The 18,312-nt window shown below is 33.6% G+C and overlaps 2 protein-coding genes across 2 annotated transcripts in view; both read left to right on the forward strand.

The window, feature by feature from the left end:
* Positions 1–18,312, forward strand: part of LOC115889533 (protein Wnt-11b-1-like) — a 369,661-nt gene that overhangs the window by 270,602 nt on the left and 80,747 nt on the right. The window lies entirely within an intron of this gene.
* Positions 945–16,011, forward strand: LOC115889531. Its single transcript, XM_030909564.1, has 6 exons — positions 945–1,647; positions 6,261–6,569; positions 6,655–6,784; positions 11,217–11,382; positions 15,339–15,514; positions 15,586–16,011. Exons 1-6 carry the CDS (start codon positions 1,332–1,334, stop codon positions 15,836–15,838), a joined length of 1,350 nt encoding a protein of 449 aa, XP_030765424.1. The 5' UTR covers positions 945–1,331; the 3' UTR covers positions 15,839–16,011.

Here is an 18,312-nt window from a genome sequence, read left to right on the forward strand (position 1 = left end):
TTTTATTGTTGGTAGTTATTCTGAAGATAAATCGTTTTATTTTAAGTGCTTTTATTCCCATCTGTACCTCAAATAAATTAATTATATAGATATGTACCTATAGGTAATAAGAAAATCGGTAATCGGAATCGGCAATACAAGAAAATTATTAACATTTAAAAAATATAGGTACTTAGATATTGAATTCTGGTTGTATTGACTTGAGGGCTTTCTTGAGGGTAATTATATTGATTTAAGTCATTTTCTGACTTAACTTGCAGATTATCATGATTTAAGTCAAAAATATAGAGTCATAAAAAAACAATTTAAATCAATTTAAATAACATAATATATCAATAATATAATAAAGTTCTTATAAAAATGACTTGACTTGGTAAATAACAATGGTAAATAAGAATTATTAACCTAATAAGTTTACCTAGAGAGTTTGTGGCCGTTGCGGGTAGCAAATTAGGCACACTAAATAATTAAGTCATTTAATTAACTCGATCAATTGTTACAAACTAAATAACTATTACAAAACATCAGCATTCGGTTTCTTGGCGCGAAAAACGTTAATGTTGAAGGTCGAATGTCTATCCACAGAATAATCCTTCCTCTTCCTCGATTGACAGATATCAGCTGGACGGCCATTCAGGGTTGTTATTCTCCTCCCGTGGAACCAACCAATCTGTGGCGGGCACTTGCTACCTTCGGAAGTCTGCCACAAGTTTACCATTCTTGCGATTGTCCCACTTAATTAGAAATACAAATTTTTGAAAGACCCGCAATGCAATTCTCGTAGCCATCTACGCTGAATAACATGTATCTAGTTACTAATCTATATCTCTGAAAATATATTATTTATATTCTGTGCATTCTGTACCCATATTCTGTGGTACCTTATATGTATATGTGTATTGTGCTGTGGTCTACATCAAACAAATTCAAATATGACAGGAAAATATTCAAAACAAAAAACAAGTTTGAACCAAGTTTGAACATGTTTTAAAATATATAAATATAAATAGCAGCTGATATCAGACAGAGTTTTAGAGATAGAATCTGTGATTACTGTGAAAGTATAGTATTTGATTTGGTATTTCTTGTTTATGAAATACAATATAATAAAATATACAAGTTTTTGTATTAAATTCCGTAATTTTGTGCTATTTTGCAATTACATTAACTGTGCAAATAGCAATATACAGGTGTACAGGATATTTGCTAAGTGTAGAGCTTTAAAGCATTATAACAGTAAATATATAGTCAAGAATACAAGTTACTAGTTTTTGCTAGTATATACGTACTGTGAGCTGTGAGTATAATATTGAACTTCCTAGACTACTAAGATGCCACCTGCATCTGCTCCCAAGTCTTGTGTTATTCTTTTCGATTTAAAAACGGAAGATCGCCAGAAGGGTTTAGACAGTTTAACTAACATTTTGCTGTATAATCGTTTATCAGAAGTTAAGGATGAGTGTAAATTATTTCTATTCAATTCACATAATGTTGATGCTCAATGCGCGGGTGTTTCACTTATAAATTCAAATCTTACAATTGATGCTCTTATTAACACAATAAAAACATTTGAAGTGGGAGAGTCAAATTGGATGGAAGCTATAATATTTGGTATAAATGAACTTGAAGAAGAGTTTAATAAACCTGGTAAGTACAACATCAGCTGTATCACAGATTTACTTTATGTAACTTAGTTACTTTTAATTACTTAATAGACAGGCACTGTCCACTCGGCGATGAGGTACATAGAAACTTATCGGAGCTTTCACATGTGCCAGCGCCAGATTCTATGTAATTCATAGCCGGGTGGCCGGCGCACAGTGGATCGACCCAATGCAATTTGCTGGACATTCAGCAATTATGCAAAATTTCTAACTTAGACATTTTTTTGAATAAATGTTTTCTAAAATCTTCAAATTTGTTAAAAATAGTCATAACTTTATTATAGATAACTTACTGAATAGTGCAGGGGTGTTTTTCCAGAATATATATTTTATTTGAATTTCCGTATTAAATTGACTTACAAATTAAACTGCATAATTTCATACTTATTCCAAAACTTAATGAACTTTTTATCATATTTTTTATTCTATATGAGTTATGACCTTGCGATTTGTCCAGTTCTTTAATATCAACATGTATTCTCAGTAACAATAATTTTCAAAGTCTTAATTGTTGTATAGTGTATCACAAAAAATTAAATTTTAAACAAAATTTTCCATAGCCATCTTTGCTGCAAGCGGCTGCAATAAAACTTTGTATTCATAAGTTTAGCATAAAATAGAGAAGTCATACCCACCAGCAAATAATCGGGACTCGGTGGGACTTTTGATAATTACGAAAGACAGACGCAAACTATAATAAATTTCGCTGAAAAATGTATATTTTCACGGAGAATAGAGTTAAATAAACACCCAAGTGTTTCAAAATTTCTATTAAATTATTCGTTAAAATATGGGCTAAAACTTTTGTATGGGGCACATGAATTAAGTCATTTATTTAATCCATACAAGAAACGCATATATTGTATACCATAATATATAGCTTTGGGTGAATTTATCAATAAAATTCGATTTTAGTTGATTAAATTATGGCTTTCTGAATATGTATTTGAAGAAATTTGTGAAGCATCAAACATACAATCGTTCTACTGTGCGGCGTCGTCTCTCCGGTTGCGGCTTGTTTCCGGTAACGGCTACTATGGTACCATACCCATATTCTAATGCAGTACAATATAGAGTGGCGCCTCTCATTCGCCGCTGAGGCTCTAAGGAGAACGACAGTTTGTAATGAAATTAAATTTTTTAGAGCATATGTAGATTAATTCAGAGCACTTTTTAAAAGTATAGAGAGTTCTACATGGTGTCGCCAAAAAAGTTACATATCAAAGTTGTGTTTTTTGTAATGGAACACTCTATATATTAATTGATTTTCGGATTCTGGGAGAAAAATAAAGGTGAGTTTTATAAGGAAAGTATATGACTAAAATGTAATGTTTTTGACATATTTAACATTTTCTAGAAATAAAGAACAATCATTTTTAAATTACAATAAAAGCTACCTAAATTGGTATTTACCCGGTATAGCCTAATATTTAGTTAAATGAACTATTGTACTCTAAATCAAATTAAAACTTGATCCAAAAAGTCATACAGGGTGAGGCAAAATTAATATTGAACATTGGTCACCTTTAAAAGCATGTTACTCTTTTATTTTAAATGGAACACCCACTATATTATTCTGATATTCAATGGAGAATTCATGCACATTCATTTCTCTTCAAAATACTATTTAGGCTGCCTATCCATCAAACAAAGATTTTCCTAGATATTTTCATTTACATGATTTGATCTGAGTACCTGGATATTTATTATTTGATAAAATCTAGGTGGCTATGATATGTCCAAGGGCGTAGATAAGGGGGGGGGGGGGTACTGGGGGACAGTACCCCCCCTGACGCTTGACGAGATACGAGAATTGAAATAGTCATTGACTATGAAAGGATTTTTTAAAATTAAAATCCGACATATAAGAACACTTTGTATGCTTTTAATTATGTTGATTTATCGTTTATAATATGTTCGACCTGATTAAAAGCACACAAAGTGTTCTTATTGGTCAGGACAGATTAGTGGGGTTAACTCTAATCAATATCCATAAAGATATTGAAATAAATGTTGATGCTGTTATTGATAGGTTTTCCAAACAGCGTACTAGAAAACTTGATTTTGTTTTGTAGTTTTATTTATAGTTTATAGTTTTTATAGTTTTTTTTTGATAGTTTAGAGTTTTTTATTTATAGTTTATAGAAAATTAACTAATAAACGTCGTTGTTTCATTTTTGTTTATGTTATTTACAAATCTATATTTTAATTTTTGTGTTATGTTTTTATATCTTTTTGAAGACAAAAAAATCGCCGTCGTTTTAATTCGACAAAAAAATTCCGACGGTGATTTTTTTTGCGACTTAATCATAGTACCACCCCCATAGCATACACCTATCTACGCTCCTGGATATGTCTGACGTTCCTTCTACATAGCTGTCTAATTAGTCCAACTTTAACAACTAGTTATCATTTTGTGTCAGCTAAAACACCATAGATAAAAGACTTATACTATTAAATAGATAGGCAACTTATAATACATTTCAATTTTATTATACAAGGGCGCCTCTGGTAGACGGAGGAAGAAAAACTAATGGAAGAGAGGGGTGCGGGGAAGGGGGGTTGTTTTAGTTAATTTAAAATAAATTCATAATAAATTTAGACATACATGTAAGAACACTTTGTGTGCTTTTAATTAGGTCGAACATATTATAAACGATAAATCAACTGAATTAAAAGCATACAAAGTGTTCTTATATGTCGGATATTAATTAAAAAATATATTAAAAAAACTAGAAATAGTATATATTAAGTTGTTACAGTTATAATTTAATCTTTGGCGGTTTTCAGCAAATAGCAGGCAGTTTTACATAATTTTCCTCCCTTTGAAGTGAATTGGAAACGGCTAGGTATATAATTTTGGTGTAGGCAAGATTCCCAGTTTGTTTCCGTTTGGGACCTGAAATAATAAAAACAAATTAAATCAGATGTAATCATCTGCTGATCATGCTAATATAAAATGCGCGTCCTTAATTCCTTACATGCACTGTAAAAAAAATTAAATAACTGCTCTGCAAGTGGCATTTATTAGCAGTACTAATTTAAAAAATCTATAACTGTAAGTAGATATGTTTAATTTACTTACCATTGTATCCTTCGGAAACCAGGTGTACAACAATTAAACTCCATGATAAAAAATAATTAAAAGTTATTACAAAACACAAATTGTCCCACCATTTTTAAAAAACATTGTCTGAAACAGAATACTTGCAAAAAATCTAAAGGAATTTAATTTTACAATAATTCGACAAATCAAAACGAAATCAAACCGTAAAATCACAACAAAAGCATCTCTGAGTGACAGTTAAAAATCAAATTTTATTATTGTCAGATATTGACATTTGCATTGTTAATATTGACAGTTTTAATATTTTGCGCCTCTGCATCTTGGAGGAAAAACTATTTTTAATGAACTGTCATTTCCATTTAAGTTTCCCAGCCATGTAAAACACAAAAAAAAACTTCTCAGAAATTTGCCGAAAATGCAAACTTATCCTACATCAGAGAGAATTGATATATTATTAGTTTGGTGAATGCAATGCAATGTGCATTCACCAATTAATGGAATACTTAAATGCTCCTGATTTTATCTAGTCTGGTTTTTTTTATGGGGATATGTTAAAGCTGCTTTTCGAGGTAGAAATCCACATATACCTTTTAAAATGAAAAAATCCTTTTGAAAAGACAATCATTTTATGCAGTTAATAGGAATGGAAGCATTTTGAGCATTTGGTTTCATCTAGCTAATTTTTGTCACATAATTATAGGTTTATATTATATCTAGTTTTAATTCTGTAATAATTAATATGTTTTAAACGTATATCTTTTTATTACCGTTGAGTATTTTACACGACAATCTTTAATTTTTGTTAGATTAACAACAGATATATCACACATCCACCTAGATTTTTTCAAATAATAAAGATCTACTGACCGAAAATCATAAAAATTAAAATATATAGGAAAATCTTTGTCTGAGGGGTAGGCAACATTAATAATATTTTGAAGATATATAAATTCCTTATTGAACACCGAAAAAATATACTGGGTGTTCCATTTAAAATAATGGAGTAACTTGCTTTTAAAAGTGACTAATGTTCCATATTAATTTTGTTTCACCCTGTATAACTTTTCGGGTTAAATTTCAATTTTTTTAACATACAATTGTTACCGTAATTAAATATCAAGCTATACAAGGTCAACAAAAATTTCGATAGCTGTTACCGAAATTTAAAATTTTCTCTTCATTTTCACAAAATGTGAAATATATCAAAATCCTTAGATATTAGGTATATGCTTCTTTAATAAAACTCACCTTTATTTTTTTCCTAGAATCCGAAAATCAATTAACATATAGGATGTTCCATTAGAAAAAACACAACGTTGATGTGTAACTTTTTTCGGGGATACCCTGTACAATTCTATATATTTTTATAAAATGCTTTCAGTTAACCTACATAAGCAGCCAAAATTTCATTTCGATTTAAACTACCGTTCTCCTTAGAGCTTCCGCGGCGTATGAGAGACGCCACTCTGTATTCCTACGTACATATAAGTTTGTGGTTGTGCCCTTAAAACTAAGTAGAATTATTTTAGGCATAATTACCTTACAAATTGTTGTTATAAGTGATTTGAAGTCATTTAAGTCTGAGAAAAATAAGCATCTTGAGGAATCTATAATTAAAAGTTTAAAACAACATGATATATTTGTGTATTTTATTGGGCCCAACGTTCAACCTTCTAAGACCATTTTTTCTGAACACGACTTAATTGAGTGGATGAGAAATTTGGAAGGAAAAGGAGAATATTTCGATTTTGTGAAACGAATTGTAACCGAAACAAAATCTTGTATTTGTAGTTTCGATTTAGGAGTACACTTGTTCAATTCGTTTAAGTACAGAAAAGGTATGATATAAATCTAATAGAATCAACAAATAAAATTATTATGGATACATTGCAAGAGAAATTTAAGAATCTTAATTCTTAATAGGTAAACAGCCCTGGACAGAGCCTCTCAGTTTTGGCACAGTGCTATCATTGCCATTCCCCACGATAAAAATAACTGACCGTCAGCCACCATTTAAACTCCAAATGGATAAAAATGATACAGATGTAAAAAGGTTTGTATTTTAAAATAGACTCAAAGCTGTACCTAAGTAGTATTGTAATAGAGAGAACGTCCCCATTCGTGATAAGCTTCGTTCTCAGAACTTCGACTGTCGCCAGCGACACGTCAAAAGAACCAATAAGATTTGTACAAAATTCAAACAGCTGTCAATTTCAAATTTAGTACAGCTCTCATTGGTTGTTTGAAATGTCAAACTGTGTCACCAGCGACACAACGTCGTTCTGAGAACGCGGCTTAAGGGATTGTTACCTTTATAAAAGCTTTTATAAGCACAAATGAGGATGTATAAGCCCAAACAAGCATGTAAAAGCACATATGAAAATTTTCCCTATATACAATTTTTTACATTTTACTGTGACTTGAATTAAAATTCTTAACTTCAGTGGTGTCCCAGGGAATACATTATCGAGAATAATTGAAAAAAACATGTACGCCACTGACTGACTTCTTGCAATTTTTAATTTTTTAGGCAATTAAAAGTAACTATTTTTCTCTTCTATCATATTATGTCTATCTAGAAGTGTTTTCAAGAAAAAATAAATAAAATCAATTCAATTCAGGCAGCTAACAACAGCAAATTTAAAAAAATAATGGTATTTAAGATAATTATTATTCTCCAACCTATATTCTTTGCATTGATTATAAATTCGCGACATTTGCTCGTTTAGTCTCGTTCTTGGTAAATGTTCTCCAAAAATAAATTGAAGACTTGAAATGAAAACCGTAATTATTTACTATTAATTAAAAAAAATACTTTTTAGTTGAAATCAAGGCGCTAAGTGCCATGTACAGGGTGGGTCAAATTGGACGCTTTTTGTGGAAACACCCTTTTCTATAGAAGATAGACGAAAACTAATATCGGTGTCTGGAGCTCAATTTGTATCAACGGGGAGTTATAAAAATGGGTGTTTTTCAAAAATGTGCATTTTTAAAGGCGGTTTCTCACGACTCTTCTACTTGACAAACATTTGTAATTGGTATACAGGGTATACATGGTGCGTCGGGCATCTATACAGAATTTCTAAGTTATTTATTATAGGAGCTACGCTACACTCCCGCCAGACCCTGTATACCAATAAAACATACTTGCCAAGTACACGAGTCGTCAGAACGCGCCATAACAAATCGCTTTTTTGCTATACAAACTTTTTTGCTATGGAAAACTTTGTATTTTTATGAAAACATTTCCAAATCATCTTTTTACATAGAATAATGGTTTAAATATTGTTACGTTTTTCGTCGGTTCCGTGTGGATAGAAAGTCACAATTTATTTAAACACTATTTATTTAACACTAATTAACAAAAACAATAACGATAAAAGACTTATAGAACTATTTACAAACGATTTATAACTAAGAATTTATTTTGAATTTTAGCGCGTCAACTGCACTGGTATATTTATAACTGCCCTCTGTAGGCCACCGCCGCCGGCTTTTATACCGACAGGTAAAGAACTCTAGAATTGTCCATAAATCGTTAGGTGCGTAGAGAAGGTTTTCGAATGTTCTCGTATGTACTAGTCCATTCCAGTGGGACTCGATTCTTCTCGAACGAATGAATCATTGCGGTGTCTATGCGATGTTAAGGTCATCCGAGGGCGGGTCATATTGTGAGGTTAAGTCGAGTCCAGACCGGCCCGCAACAATATATATTTTTTTAAATTAATAATTTAAGAATTATCAACAGAAAATTTTATTTTTTATATGGGACACCCTGTATATTTTTAATTCATTGAAAATAATTTAAAATTACCTTTCCAAAAATATAACATACTTGATATTTTGGTCGATTCCTCTTCGAGATATAGAGTTTTTAAAAATTCGCCCACTTTGAATAAGTAGGCTTTGATTTGCGCCGGCTGTAATGCAAAAAAATTCTACTTGTGAGCAGCAGTTAAAACGAAAATAATATTGGCAATGAGAGTTGCATTTTATTACAATTTAAATTATATTTAACAGCATCAACACATTTAAACTATATCTAATAACTAGTTATGTAAAATTTCCAGAAATATATTTTCGGAAATATATGGAAATATTGGAAATATATGAAATATTTTAAAAAATAAGAAAAACTGAAATTTCATACTTCTAAAACCCATTTTAATAAATTTTATTGAAATATTTTTGAGCTATATTTTTAACCCAGAGATAACATATATTTACAAACTGGGCTAGGGTATTATGTAAATTAGGGGGGGGGCAAATAGACGCAACTAAAATTTTGTCGCCCACCCAGTCACACGGGTCACGAGCCGCCACTGACTCCTACGACAAATTTAAAAAAAAAATCTACAAATTTCCACCCCTAGTTTCGGTAATTTTACCCCCTTAAAGGTTGAATTTCCGAAAATCGCTTCTTAGTGTTCAATTACGCCGTTTAAGAGACCTCTGTGCAAAATTTCATACTCCTAGAACAGATTTTAACAACTTTTTATGCAACCCTCTACCCCTAATTTCAACCCCTTAGTGGCCGAATTTCCAAAAATTCCTTCTTAGTGCTCACTTACATCACTTAAGGAACGCATTTGCCAAATTTCGAGTTTCTGTGTCAAGCAGTTTCGGCTGTGCATTATAGGACAGATTTATATCTAAGACCGATTTAAAAACTTTTATTGACGCGTGCCTCGCGTTCGCGTGAATTAATTTTGATTATTGATTGAATACAGTAAAATTTACACTTCGGCATCATCTGATTCTAATTCAGGACTAAAGTTTAGTAACAATAATTCTTTCGATGGCGAATCAGACATTTTTATGCAGCCGTTTTTATACAAGCAGAGCGAGAGCCGCGTCGCGTCATGCCGGTCGCGCCATGTCACACACGATACACGCGACTCAATTTGCGCCTAGCCTTATGGACACACGGGACCGTTTTGGAACATTTCTCGGGGAATAATTTCGCGGAATTCATTCACTCAGTGGGGATGAAAGATACCCTCGCATAACCGCTAAGTACTTTAATTCTTTTCTAGATTATACGGGCAATTTAAAAATAGAAACCTTGCCAAAGGCTGAGATCTTGGTTAGCTATTCAATTATTCCCGTAATTGGTTGCAAAATATTTGCTGATAATTTTGAGATATTGCTGATGAGTTCTGAGGCGGTGCCTCGTCTTACTGGAAAAATATGTTTTCGAGTTCCATTAGGGGCAGATATATAGAGATTATCAATAAGGGGTCCAAAGCCTACTAGTTAAAAGTGGCGAACTTTTAAAAATTCTGTATTTCTAAGAGGAGTATAACAAAATATCAAGTGTGCTATATTTTTGGAAAGGTAATTTTAAGTTCTTTTCATTTAATTAAAAATATACAGGGTGTCCCAAATAAAAAATCAATTTTTCTGTTGATAACTCTTAAATTATTAATTTTAAAAATATATACTTAAACCATTAAATTCTGCGTAAAAAGGTGCTTTGAAAATGTTTTCATAAAAATACAAAATTTTCCATAGCAAAAAAGTTACAGCGATTGGTTAAAATGCACATTTTTGAAAAACACTCCGTAACTCATAAATGGTAACAGATATCGATGTGCAGTTTTCACCATCATGTTTTTGATACAAATTGAGCTCCAGACACAGGTATTAGTTTTCGTCTATGTCATTGAAAAGGGTGTTTCCCTCTAAAAGCGTCGAATTTGACCCACCCTGTACAATAATTTATAAAACGGGCTATGCGACCAACGCTTTGGAAGTACTTTAAATACGGCATCAAAGATGTCGCGCATCAAGTCTTGCGCATGATGTAATGAAATCAGTATAAAATCATGATGTAATCACTACCAGTGGCACATACATCAGAAGGGCCGTATTTTCGAAACCATTCGACATCAAGCCGTGTGCGACATAAGGCGAATGTCGAATGAAAACCAATATGCTTCTATTTCCGAACCGTTCGTCAACGATCGCATGCGAGAAATGCCGCACACTTTTGCGCGAGTGGGTCTAAACCATTTGACTTGCATTCGACTTTCAAATGTCGTATGCGATCCTGTCCGTTTTTACATGTTATGTCAACAAAAACTGTCAAAAACAAAACTTAAAGATATTCGGTTCGTTAGTTTATTGTAGTTTGCTGTTAATGTGTTTATATTTGTGATAAATTTAATTTTGTGCTGCAGAATTTTACCTTAAATTAAAATAATGACTACTTATGATGTTTAAATAACCTAATTCAAAGAAATATTCAGTCTTTAGTTTAGCTCAGTTATCTATGTGTTTATTGTTGTCACTTTATCAGACTTTTTTACCTTTTTTTGGCTTTGCTTGTAATAATGGAAGGTATCAAAAACATTGATTTTCTCAAAATTTTAATTTTGGCACTTAGCCCGGTTTTCATTTCAAGTCTTCAATCCCCAACCACCTTTTAACTCTAACAATAATTAATTTAATATATGTAATTAAATTAAATTGTCTTTATTTAGGGTATGTGAAGAACAGGAAGACGTAGAAATAAATATGCATGATACAGTGAGTGGCTTAGTAAGACATGGAAAGTTTGTTAGAATACCAGACGAGAAGCTATTTAAAATAGAAGGACCTAGATGCTTTTCCGTTCTAGGTTTTACAGATAGCAAAAAAGTTCCAGAGGCAAGTAATATAATATAATAGCTCTAGAAGCCTAAAAGGCTCATGGCTTGATTGGACATCTTTCTCCATTTGTTTCTGTCTTTCGCCTTTATTCTCCACACATTCACTCTTATCCTTCTCAAGTCCTCTTCAACATCCTTTTTCCATCTCGTTCTCGGTCTAGGAATTCTTGCCTCAGCCATTCTCTCAATGTGTCCCAGCCATCTTAGTCCTTGTGCTCTTGCTACTCCCCTTATACTCGGTGCCCGATATAGTTGCGTTAATTCTTCATTTGTTCTTCTGGTCCATATGTTGTCTATCTTCTTTCCTCCAAAAATCTTCCTCAGTATTTTGCTTTCCCAAATCTCTAGCCCCGAACTTTCCGTTGCATTGAACGTCCACGTTTCACATGCATACAGCATTATTAGTCGTAACATTGTTTCGTACACTCTGATTTTTAAACTTCTAGAGATGTTCTTACTAGGGCTGCACCGAGTACCGAGTAGTTCGGTGCTCGGCCAGAATTTTAACCGAGTAATATGTACTTGGTGCTCGGCCTTACTCGGCCGAGTAGGCCGAGTAATGTATATGTCCAAAACAGATAAAAATAAGACTCACAGTGGCAAATAATAAAATAAACAAAAAGTTATTCATTCATAACTATAATTAATGTATTTTAGCAAAGTAATAATAATAAGTAATAACACAAACACAGTGAAATAATAATTTAATACTTATAATCTAAAAGAGGTCAGCACTGCCACTCATTTTAATATAACTTTAAAGGGTATTATTAATTGTTAGAATTATTTTTGACTTTTAAATTAGTTACACATATGAGTTTTGCTTAAAATAAAATCAACGTCGCCACCGCACCTTAAAAGAATCAATTCAGAATCCAGCACATTAGAAATATCAGTTTGCATGGGGAACCACAGAATAAAACAATATCTCCATAAGAAAAACAAATCAGGTCATTGGTTTGTAGTCGGAGAATCCCATCCGCTCGCCAATCATAGGCAAAACAAACAAGATCATTGGTTTAAGGCCGGGGAATTCCGGGAATTTTAACTAGCTTTCTTTAATGTTAAATTATACAGGGTGGCCCATCGAAAACGTTCCGCAAGGCATAACGGCCAGGGTATTCTTTTTTTCAAAAAATCCAAAAACACGTCAATTTTGTTTGTGAGGGGGACAACTTTTGCCCCAAAAACGATTGCAAAATATTCAACCCTTTGAGCGGGGGTGTCATCCCCCAACTTTTTTCAAATGGGAAGGGGGGACAAGTGGCGCCGCAATGAAAAGAGCTTTCTATATATCGAAAATCGGTCGAGTCGTACAGAAAATATGAAGGATTGAAATTTGAAAAGTTTATTTAAACATTTAGCAGAGTTGTTTCAGAGATTCAGTTTATATCTGCTGATGATGCTAACATGGTTAGCGAAACGCGCGTCCAGTGTAAAAGTAAAAGTGTTTTGGTGTATTGTGGTGATTTAGTGTTTTATTTTGCTGTGTAACACCAAAGGTTCCAACCCTCAACTGTAATTTATCAGAGTTAATGATAAGGATAAATTCCTTCGACCAATTTGAGTTTTTTTCTTATTTCTAGATGTTTGGTTTGGTTTGGTTTGGTTGGATTGAAATTTGAAAAGTTTATTTAAACATTTATCAGAGTTGTTTCAGAGATTCAGTTTATAATCAACTGCTGATGATGCTAACATGGTTAGCGAAACGCGCGTCCAGTATAAAAGTAAAAGTGTTTTGGTGTATTGTGGTGATTTAGTGTTTTATTTTGCTGTGTAACACCAAAGGTTCCAACCCTCAACTGTAATTTATCAGAGTTAATGATAAGGATAAATTCCATCGACCAATTTGTGTTTTTTCTTATTTCTAGATGTTTACGCATTTTTTCACTTGCCACAAGTTGAATGATCAGGTGCGATAGTTGCTAGATAGCTGTTCTGTGACTTTGAACTGTGACAACTCTACGTTGAAGTTCTTCTCAATATCGTTAAACTGACCTACAATAGAATTTCCAAAAATACCAGTCCACACGTTCAATTTCTGAGGGTTTTGTGTGTGCACCTCGTGAAAAACCCTGGGGTTGTCCTCAGCCCAGTACAGACAGTTGTGCCGATTAACTACATCGTTCAAAAAGAAAGTACACTCGTCCGAAAAACACACATTAAATAGGAAATTATTATTATTCGCTACTCGTGCACTCATAATTTCACAAATTTGCAAGCGACGATCAAAATTGTCTTCGTTGAGTTCATGCACCAACTGAATTTTGTACGGGTGGAACTTGCGTTTTTTTAATATCCTTTGGACACTTGATTCTCGCCGGTCCCATTGGCTAATTTTCTTGTACTCAGCGTACTATCCATGGCAACTTGGCCCAATACGAATACCTCCATAGCTTCATTTACTACAGGATTTTCCCTCTGCCTCTTTTTATTCATAACGGAACCAGTTTCGCGAAATTTTGCTACTAACTCGCGAACAATTTTGTCATAAAGGTTTTTGTCAGGATGGCGTTCATTGAATATCTGCGCAACCTGATTGCCACATTTATTATTTTTAAAATAAAGTTCGATAATAATAATTGTTCCATAATAATTGTTAAAAAGTTTAACGATATTGAGAAGAACTTCAACGCATAAGTCACAGAACAGCTATCTAGCAACTACCGCACCTGATCGTTCAACCTTGTGGCAAGTTAAAAAATGCGTAAACATCTAGAAATAATAAGAAAAAACAGCAAATTGGTCGAAAGAATTTACCCTTATGCCACATAATAAAACTACTGATAAATGTTTAAATAAACTTTTCAAATTTCAATCCTTCATATTTTCTCAATAATTCGACCGATTTTTAAAAACGAAGAAAGTATAGAGAATAGAAAGCCCTTTTCATTGCGGTACGACTTCGGTACGAAGGGGGGTCTTTCCATTTGAAAAAAGTTGGGGGATGACACCCCCGCTCAGAGAGTTGAAGATTTTGCAATCGTTTTTGGGGCAAAAGTTGTCTTTCAAAAAAAACAAAATTGACGTGTTTTTGGATTTTTTGAAAAAAAAGAATACCCTAGCCGTTATGCCTTACGGAACGTTTTCGATGGGCCACCCTGTATATTTATATTTATGTTATGTATAAAATATAATATTATGTTATGGTGTATAGTATAATTAGTATATATTGATAAAGGTCGCAAAACTGTTAAGACTACTCGGCAGCCGAGTACTAGGTACTCGGCCATTACCTTTAACCGGGTACTCGGTACTCGGTCAAGTTAAAAAACAGGGCTCGTTACAGCCCTAGTCCTTACTCTTAATAATTTTCTGTATTGCGCTAACACATCTATTTCCTACCATAATTTCTTGAGTTACATTTGGTTTCCTTACTACTCCTAGATATGTGAATGTATCTAGTTCCTCAAACTTGTATCGTTTCCCTCTCTCAGAATCTATTTGTAGACATCTTCCCTTCTCAAAATCCCTGTCGGACCACTCCATAAATTTCGTTTTCTTCTCGTTAAACACTAAGCCTACTTTTTGCGCTTGATCTTCTAGGCTTTTGGTCACCGATATCGCTCTTTCCGATCTCTTGCTAAGATAACTCAATCATCTGCAAAGGCTAAGCATTGGTGTCTTTTTGTATACAGAATGCCCTCTCTGTTGATTCCCGCATCTTTTATAATTTTTTCTAATACTACACTAAACAGTACTGGAGATAGTGGATCCCCCTATCTTAATCCGTCCCTGATTATAATTTTTTCCGTTGTTTTCTTGTTTACTTTGACTTCATTTACGGTCTCTTGGAGTGTCAATTTTATCATTTTGGTCAATTTCTTGCTAATCCCTAATTCTGTTTTCTGTTAGAGCTCGAAACACCTTGGTCCTTTTATTTTTGTCATACGCCTGACCAGAGGCAAGTAAACACAACTTAATTTTCTATACATTTTTATTGCTATATTTTAGTATTTACTCCAAGGGGAAGAAACTTATAAACTTGTATCAACTGGAGTGCAAGATGATAGCTACTTAGAGTTCTTTTGGACATTAATAAGTGTAATGATCGAACTGGATAAATATATTGTTGCCAAAAAAGTATACTATGCGAACTTGAATCCAAAATATGTAGTACTGATACCAAGGTAATGTACTACTCTAAAATAATAATATCATTTTCAATTTTTGGTAAAAACATTTTATTAAATATCCCCAGATTAGACAAAGATACGAGGGGATTTATTGTATGTGAACTACCCTATGCAGAGGACATTGCTTTTGATTATAAAGAAGAAAATTCTGCACCTAAGGTACAAGTCAGTAAAGAAACTACAAATTATTTGGATTCAATGAATGTCACTAGCGATAAATGTAAAATACAAGTGCCTTTGGCACCAAGAATGATGATTGATACAAATTGTTTAAACATGATTAATAAGGTTAAGGAAAAACTGACTGAAGGTAAATGAACAAAATATTAATATAATCAACGTCGCAATCGCCTACTATTGACACTTGAGAGGGGAGCGCTTAAATATTTTTTGGCATAAGCTGCTAAAATGGGAAAAAGGAGGAGATACATGTTTTTATGTTCAAGAGTTTCATCAAACTATTCCAATATAGAGCGTGACTGTAGTTTTTATTTTCTTTGCCGAAGGTTTTCCATCACCATTATTGGTATTATACAATTATTTTATTATAGTATTATATAATGCTAGTAGCATGTCATCGTCTTCCTCATTAGTAGTCACTAGAATGAGAACTTAATGTGATAATCTCTATGGTGTTTTTTTTTGTCAAAATTTTTTATTGGAGTTTGTCGGATAACAGACACTCTTAATACGTTTCTTTACTTTTTTAATTACATCTGACGTTTACCCACATATACCAGAAGGGTCTCCAGACCAGGAGTGAAATTCTGTACTAGTCAACGACAATTTTCGGTGTCGGTCAAACGTCGACCGACCGAAATCCTTATATTGCAATTCCGGACTTTACGCGGCCTACCGAAATCGGTGAAACAGAGCGAAAACAATCGTTCCTCGACCGACAGCTTCCACGACCGTCGAACGTGTCGAACGACTGTTATTAAATTGTTTGAAATTAAATGTGTTTGGATGTGATTAAGAAAAATTTTAGCGATTTTTCCACCACATCATAGATTTTGAAGTAAGAGAAAACAAAAGTACATATTATACATACGAAGGTAAGTAATAATAATTAGCATTGGTAGAAGTAGAGAAACGTTGTAGAATAAAATTAGCTTTAGGATACGCTAAAACGTACTATGAGTAGCAGAGGTGGAGTCATTTCCGTTTCGTGTTTAGTGTTTCATGTAGTCCGAATAAAAAACTTGTGTTATGGAAACGGAAATAAGTTTGCCTCTGTCCTCTGCTTACACTATTTACTAGGCCAAATAATGTTTTTTTTTACTTTTTGATGCACAATCGAAAAAGAATCAAGTTGGTGGGGGTAATACTTTGTAACCTGACATACTTGTGACCTCGCTCTTAGTTTTGATTTGAAAAATGGAGTATCTTGCCTATGATTTACTACATTTGGAAAGAAGAGTAAGAATAATGGAACGCCGAGTAGAACAAAGGGCTCTAGAGATGTCATGGAACCTTTGGAACTTCCAGATGATGAATTTATAAATTTGTACCGTATTTCTCCTGATATGGCCACAGATTTGATACAAGCTCTTCGCCCTCACTTGGCACGTCAACGTCCTTATGGATTATCCGTAAAAAACAGGTGACATTGAAAAATATTCATCTTATAAGATATAGCAATAATAGGTATTGCTTATAATTTACTGTAGGTTCTAATAGCTTTGCGGTTTTATGCTACCGGAAGTTATCAAAATCCGGTAGGAAATCAAGAAGGATTAACTATGAGTCAACCATCTGTGAGTCGATGTGTACATGCTGTCACTGACTCTATAAACAATGTCTTTTTGAGAAGAAAAATACGGTTTCCGCTAACTGCAGAGGAAAGGAATGCTGCACAATTGAAATTTGCAAACGCGATGCAACCGTTTTATGGAGCGATCGGTGCGGTGGATTGCACTCATGTATCTATTCGGGGACCAAGTGACCACGAAGAAGCCTACGTGAACCGTTATGGATATCACTCTCTGAATGTTCAAGTGGTAGGTTAATGAGAGCCCCAAATGTTGCGATTTCATTCTCTTGAGTTATGGTATCATGAATTTTTTCAGGTATGTAACCCATATTATAAAATATTAAATATTAATGCTCGCTTTCCTGGTGCACGTCACGATGCCTACATTTGGTCGAACTCTCCAGTACGAAGTTGTATGGAACATAATTTTGAAAGAGGAGAAAGGCAAACGTGGCTGATAGGTAAATACATGTTTTTTTAAGTTTTGTGAATAACCGTATCTTTTCATAGGAGATGAAGGCTATCCATTGGAACCATGGCTTCTAACCCCATTACCTCACCAGCAACCAGGAACACCTGAATATTTTTATAACGAAGCACTATGTCAAAGTCGTAGTTGTGTAGAGAGCACGTTTGGAGTCTTGAAATCTGTATTCCGCTGCTTAAACCAAGAGCGCCCATTAATGTATGAATCGGGACTAGCAGGAAGAATTGTAAATGCTTGTGCTATTCTGCACAATATGAGGATTGAGAACCAAATAGCAAATAATTTTATTGACGAAGGTCTCAGAGAGCCAGCTATGAATCAGCGAAATCTCGAACTGGATAATGAAGGATTACCACAAAGAGGAGTTGCCTTAGGGTACGAACATAGTGGAGGCAGGTTTCTGCTTTCCGGCAACCAGCGCCGTCTCTGGGGACCTATTCTTGACCACATATCGCTCACATCTCGCATCTCCGAAAAAGCCATATAACAATACACGTGATGCGTAACTTGCATGCGAGCAGGGTTCGGAAGTAGTTAATTAAGAGGAAATTT

Source organism: Sitophilus oryzae, unplaced genomic scaffold (genome assembly GCF_002938485.1).
Source record: "Sitophilus oryzae breed Bouriz unplaced genomic scaffold, Soryzae_2.0 scaffold_815_pilon_pilon, whole genome shotgun sequence".
NCBI classification, from domain to species: Eukaryota; Metazoa; Arthropoda; class Insecta; order Coleoptera; family Curculionidae; genus Sitophilus; species Sitophilus oryzae.